This window comes from Merops nubicus, unplaced genomic scaffold (genome assembly GCF_000691845.1).
Source record: "Merops nubicus isolate BGI_N331 unplaced genomic scaffold, ASM69184v1 scaffold14781, whole genome shotgun sequence".
In the NCBI taxonomy this organism is placed as follows: Eukaryota; Metazoa; Chordata; class Aves; order Coraciiformes; family Meropidae; genus Merops; species Merops nubicus.
This window is the reverse complement of record NW_008589106.1, coordinates 1-6,560: the sequence shown is the minus strand read 5'-3', so window position 1 is coordinate 6,560 and position 6,560 is coordinate 1. Positions and strand designations below refer to the sequence as shown.

Sequence of the window (6,560 nt, the reverse complement as noted above, 5' to 3'; positions counted from 1 at the left end):
CTGCTGAACCAGCAATTTACTCAAAGTGTCAGCAGATGTCTCTCTCTGGACCAACAGGAGTTCCACGTGCCACTGATTCTCTCCCTTCTCTCTCTTCCTCCCACTTTCTATCCCCTAAATCCTGTTTACTGTACTGATGTCCCAGAAAAGTTGTCTGGTTTGGCTCTAGGTTAACCTCTGTTAAATCTGAGAGAAGAAATAAAAGCTTCTTTGAATCTTTGGTTGTCTTGTTTGAAGGAAGGACAAGATGTGATTTAAGTGACTTGCAAGTTGGTCACGTTAGGAGAACAGCATCATCAGGAGCTGTAAAAAGTTTGAAGTGTTTTTTAGTGTTGATAGTGTTACATACCTGTTTGTCATTTTGGACTATGTTTCCTTTGTTTTCACCCAGAAAGCCATATTTGCATTCTCCTCCATTATTTGTGTTCTCTTCCATGAGGAGAGAGAGAAAAATCTGTTCTAAACACTTTCAATACAGGTTATAGAAAACTAATAGAAGAGGCAGAGTGGGTGATTTGAAAAGGCTTTGTCCAGTATTTTTCAGCCTTGTATGAACAAAGGCTAGTCTATTCTAAACCTCTGAGAACCTGGGGTGGAGAGCAACCACTCCATTTTGCAATAGGGCTGCTTTGCCTAGTTAAATTTCTATGTCATTTCCAGGGTACTTGAACACCCAGACAAGAGGCACAGAACATGAGCTTATTTGAATAGCAATTGTTGTCTCAATTTCTCTTTTCAAAAGGAAGCTGCAGGTCTTCCATTTTTTTTCAGGATTGGTGCAGAAGAGCTTTGCCATTGAAGGTTACTGCTGGTCTAAGAGCAGCTGTGAATTTAGCTAACATTATAAGCTGTTGCTTTTTGCATCCTCTTCCTTTATACCACAACCATCCTTCTCTTCTTTGGAAAGGGGAGAAGAAAAAAAAAAGCCCTCAAGCTTTTCTAAAGAAATCTCTGTAGTGAATGTAGATATGCCTGTGGTTGTCAGCCTTAAAGCTGTAGGCATTGAAGGGTTATCTTTGAAGAAATCTGGTGGGCAGAGGACGAGCATACCCCCGTGCTGTGGAAAGCAGAACCTTTTGGCCCTGTTTTTTTGCTTCCATAACAGATGTACTCTCCCAACACTCTGCTCTCCTGATGAGGGGCTTTCACAGGGCAGTTTTGGGATGTTTACAACAGGGGCTCCTGAGAGAACTGCACTGGACACTGACCAGCTTTGGATGGGGACAGTTGTTGGTTGCTAGTGACCTAGCTGGGACTGCGTCTGCTGCCAGAGTCGTGACCAGCTGTTGTGTCCTTTGCCTGCCCACTTGTGTGTTTCCAGATCCTGACTGGAGTGGGTGCTGACGCAGTGGCTTTGTTTGGAGAGTGGTGTGTGCCTGACAGTATAATGACTTTATTTTTAATGTTTTGTGCTAGCAATTTTACTTATTTTGCTTGGATTTTCTGTTGCCTTTTTCACTTAGATACATTATCCGGGGTGATGACGAAGAGTGGGAGCAGGTGCTGAGCAAAGCAGGACAGAACACTTCCATTGTCAGCTTGAAAAGGTTAAGTGAGCTCAGAGTTCCTCCTACATTCCAAATTTTCCTGGGGTGTGAGCAGCTGGGAGCTCTGCTGGGTACTCAGTGGTTCTTCTAATGGGGACTCTGCTGCTGTGTGTTCTGTGTTGCTCTGGAGTAAAGTCTTGTCTTTGTGTAACTCTCTTCCTTATGGTAACTTCTGTGTCTTGACATGTTAAGACTTGATCCTGCTCATGCACAGCAGTTGGTGCTGTTCCTTCCTTGGGTTGCTTTTAAAGGCAGAACTCATTCCACATAACTGTCCCATTTGCTCTGGGAGCTCTCACTGTAGGAACCTCTGACAGTCCCACTGGAGAACATGTAAATTCAGGGAGGAAGAGTTCTTTCAAATGTGACCTTAAGCCTGCAAAATATTGAGCCTCCATTTCTGCAGTTCCTTCCTTTTAATCCATATTCTATTTTTTGAATATGCAGTCTTTCCTCATCTTTATTAGTTCAAATTATGTAATCTCTGTTCCACCTTTTGTATATTCATAGTTTTGTCCATGATTGCTGGAAGCTGCAAGTTTCCAGAGGCCTGACAGGAATGAGAGAATCTTGTCAGTGCTTATAAAGACTGGAGCTGTGTTGTGTTTGCTGCAGTCAGAATCCAGTGCAGGAACAGAATTGTATACTTAAAAGCTGCCAGCAGTAATATTTTTGCTAGGTACTCTAAATTCCAGATGCCCTATGTGTTGCCTTTAGGACACGTAACTTAAAGTCTTGAAAAGCAATGACAAGAGCTAAAAATCAAGATCTTAAGGGATTCCAGCTGGGTTAGAGAATCTGAAGACACAAGAAAATCTAGGTCATACTCTTGTTTGTGCTTTCTCTAGCACCAGTTTAAATGACCCAAGAAATTGGAAGTATTTGCTCCCGACCACATTTCTGTGTAGACCCTCAACTCCCTTGTACAATAAAAGTCTCCCAGCTGTATCTAGCATATTTTTAACATATATTTTGTTCCTGTTTTCCAGTGAGAAGAGAAAGTTAGAAACAGCAAGAGGACCAAAGCAACAGAAGAAATTTAAGAGGACTAAAGATATAAAGCAGAAGCGGAAGAAATGACTTTAAAGCCAATCAGTGAACTTGAACTAACAAGGGATGGGTCTGTCCTTCACAAGGACTAGTTAAAAGACTTTCACTTGAGGGGTGAGAGCTGGAGGGAAGGGAAAGCCTCAGAGGCATTTTTAAAGTGTTTGTATTAGGAGAAGCATGGTGAAGCTGCCAGGAGATGGTCTGTGAAGGTTTTCTTACCAAGTGACTGCAGAGCTGAGTGGAGCACTGTGCAGCACACTGGGATGTTATGAGCTTGGAGCAGCCACAGAGTTTCCATTCAAAGAAATGTAAAAATTGTCCCACATCTTAATGGTTGGTGTCTTTATTAAAAAACAAAAGAGTTTGGACAAGGAAGGGCAGGAATGTGTTGGGCTTTGGCACGTGAGGCCAGCATCCAGCACTGCAGCACATCTTGATTCATTCAGCAGCACTACCAACCACTCCTCTGTAGCTTGAGGGTGTTTTTGGAGTGAACAAGAACTGGCTTTCTTTGGGGCTGGCTGTTCAGTGAGCAGTAACCCTGCTGTCAGTTCAGATCCATGGTTTGGTCCTTGCTGACAGGAGTTGAGGGAATACAGTGAACATTTCTATTTTGGAAGGTAGCCTGTAGTTCCTACCTGCTGTGCTTCTCAGGCAGCTGTGATAAAGGCTGCTCCTCTGCATTCACACTTGCTTACAAGGTCTCAGTGTTCCCATAGCTCACTAATTGATGTTTTCCAGTTCTGAAGCAGGGCAGTGTGATTAACAGGTGCTGGGGAACCTGCTTTGGCCATTCTGTGTCTGCTGACCTAGAGCTGCTGCTTGCTTGGCTTTGGCAGCAAGTTTTGTGTTAATGTTGGCAGGAAATCAGCACTATTGTCCTGATGCCTGCTCTTGGTGATCTCCTCTGTGAGCTCAGGGGCCAGTGGAGCAGGAAAGCCACTGAACTCCTCAGCTCTGCTACTCACTGGCCCTGCTTGGCAATAAACATGTACCAGCCTGGAGCTGGGACTTTCTGGACCTCAGCACTCAAGGTCTGGTGCCTGCCAGACTCCAGAGGCTTCAAAACCAGGGCAGACCTTTAACTTGGAACATCCCCATCTCAAACCTGAGTGCCCTGGTTTGTTGTCTTGACGTTCCAGCTTCACACCCTCGAGGTTTGGAACAGGGAGACTTACCTGCAGGCGATACACGGCTGCTCTCACAGCTCCTTTTTCCAGCAAATCCTTGAAGAAACAGTTTTTCCTAGGTAAAAGCAGTATTTCTTCTCCAGGAGGCTGTTTTGTGAGGCATCCATCTTAAGCACCGACCTTGCACAAGGGAGCCTGGCTGTCCCTTTGGTTAGTGGGCCACCAGGTGAGAGCCAGTGGCCAGGGCACTTCCCCCTAGCCACAGGGGGCAAGCTGGGCCTGGGGAAGGGAGATGTGCAGCTGCAGCCCTTCAAGGCTTGATGCAGGCCCCCCTTGGCCAGCACTGGGCCGTGGGGAGGAGCAGCACTGGCAGCCTGCAGGGATGAGCTGGGGGCTGCCTGCCCTGAGCTGGCTCCAAGGACCTTGTGGAAGGAGCAGACGCAGAAGGCGAGAAGCATGAGGCTCTTTTCTTCCTTAGAAATCCTCTGGAGAAGAGGTGAGTGCAAGTCTCTCTGGTTTTGCTGTTCCTGTTAAAAATAGAGGGTAAGCCCTGCTGGGAGGGGGGCAAAGAGCTACAGCCCCTTGCTTGGAGAAGGGTGAAAAGCTCCAACCCCTTGCCGCAGAGAACTGAGCACTGGATGTGTTGCTGCCTCTGCCTGACTTGGTCCTGAGAGATGAGGAGCCAAGTTGTACCAGAGGGGACATTTGAGCAGGCTGTGGCAGGAGGGGCTGCAGCCAGTGCTGGAGCCCCTTCAGGGGATGCTCTGGCCAAGGGAGAGGACAGTAGTTCCAACAAACAGGCAGAGCGTGGCTGGACTGCCCACATTCGTCCTCATCACATTTGTGCCCTCATCACACTTGTCTGAGGGATTATTACTGTAGCAAAAGAGTTTTTTATGTATTGTCCTGAGCTGGTCACATCCTTTAGCCATTTGAGGAAGGGATGACAAAGATGTGCTTGAAGCTGAGGTGAGGAGCTGGTATCAGATGGTCACTGACTGAGTATCATTTGATTTATCCACTCTGTGTGCTCTGCTTGGCAAGGCTCAGCTGTGGGTGAACAGGCTGCAAGTCAAAGCTTTAAAACACTTTTGGCATCCTTTGAAAGTGTGTTCAAACTCTGCACTAATAATTAACTAATAACTAATTGGAACAGGAAATATTTGAGATTCTCTCACCTATGCAGATTGCTGGATTTGTTCACCCAGGTTCTAATGTTTTACTTGCTCTGGGTTTTACAGCTGAGTAGCTGACAATATCAAAAGGCTTTTATTTTTTTTTGCACACCACTTCTTGTGAGAAGAAAATGCTGCTTGAACTTCCTTAAAATGTAGAAGTGATGCAAATTACAACACATGTCTCAGGAGGGCTGTTAAATTCTAGTTCTACAAATAGGCTCAAGACTAGGATTTAAGAGAAGTTTTATTAGCGAACACCCATATGCTGTTAGGGCTCAGAAATGCTCTGTGTGTTTTAAGAGTTGAGGATCAAATGGCCAAGAAGTTAAAACAAAGTTCATATTTCTATAAAAAATAGGTTAAAACTTCTATTTATTTTTAAGGCCATGCTAAATGGCTGTGAATAGTGCATGAGTTTGACTGTCCTCTGCTTCTGCTGGGCCGATGCCAAAGCTGTGACCTGCACGTGGCTGTGCTGGAGCTGTTACTGTGGAAGCCTGAAGTCAGGGGGAGGTTTCTGGTCGTTTCAGGAAATATGGTCTCATGCTAACAGGAGAAGTCATAAAAACTTTGATGCCTGACTTACTGGCACTGTCTTGGGGATAGCACGTTGGAAGCATTCATGATGACAGGCTAGGTTGGAGCTGATCTGTGAAAATATCTGTAATCCAGCAAGACTTCTTGTAACTTGTCTGTAAATCAAGGCAGAGGATAGTAGGCAAAATTAAACTGGATTCTCCACAGCTTAGAACGTTAGTGGTTAGCTGAGATCTTTCTAGAGCTGCCTTTGCCTTTCTGTAGGCTGTAGGAATTCTTGCTCTGCTGTCTGTGAGCTGTAGCTGTTGTAAAAGACTTGGGAGGATTTGAGCTGCATGTGTGCCCTTCCATGTCTGAGTGGGAGCTGCTTTTAAGAACTGGGCTATTTCTACAGAAAACGTGTACTTTCAGTTGAACCATTCTTTTTCGGGTTTTCTGTGGACGTTTTAGGCTTCCTGGCAGATTTTTGGATTCCTCTGCCTGTCTATTGCTCTTTGAACAGCAAAGTGGACAAAAACCCTCCGATACGAAAATAAGTGAGAGGTGTGGATTAGGCTTTTTTTTTTTTTTTAACAAGTCTAGTCAAACCACATTTTCCTCTGTCTGTGCTTTCCATCAGTCAAGCTGGGTTAAAATTCCAGCTAGAGCGAGGCCTTGTTGAACGCCATCCAACAACAAAGGCAGAACGCCTGTCTTTCTGTAGCCAGAAGTGCACTAAAAATACCACACCACACAGGAGCTGAGAAGGGAACGGGGTCTGTCGCTCTGAGTTTTAGGACTGGGTTGGTTTGGAGCCTGTTTCCCTCTGACAATAGCAGGTTTTTGTTCAGTGCAGCCGGATCCCCTGTGGATGGGGCTGTGAGTGCTGGAAGGATTCCTCCTCCTTTCCTGCCCAGGGGCACAGGTCTTTGCACAGCCCATTAACCCCATGCGTGAGTGTCTCAGGGCCTGTTTTAAACCCGCAGGGTCTCTTGATGGCCCTTTTTCAGCACTGGCTGCCTCGCCGCTCCCTCTGCTCCTCCCTGGTGCCCAGGCGAGGCCGCCCGCGCTGAGGGAGCGCTGTGGCTCATGGCGGGAAGCGGCGAAGCCCCGTGGAGCCCAGAGCCCCGCAGGTGGCG

At 46.2% G+C, this 6,560-nt stretch overlaps 1 protein-coding gene across 1 annotated transcript in view; it reads left to right on the top strand.

Annotated features, from left to right (window-relative positions):
* Positions 1 to 2,673, top strand: part of LOC103781760 (N-acetyltransferase 10-like) — a gene marked incomplete at its 5' end in the record, with an annotated part of 7,482 nt that extends 4,809 nt beyond the window's left edge. The window contains 2 exons of the mRNA XM_008949480.1: positions 1,464 to 1,547; positions 2,537 to 2,673. Of these exons, the coding sequence (XP_008947728.1) occupies positions 1,464 to 1,547; positions 2,537 to 2,627 (175 nt within the window). The remainder of the gene's footprint in view (positions 1 to 1,463; positions 1,548 to 2,536) is intronic.
* Between the last annotated feature and the right edge of the window lie 3,887 nt (positions 2,674 to 6,560).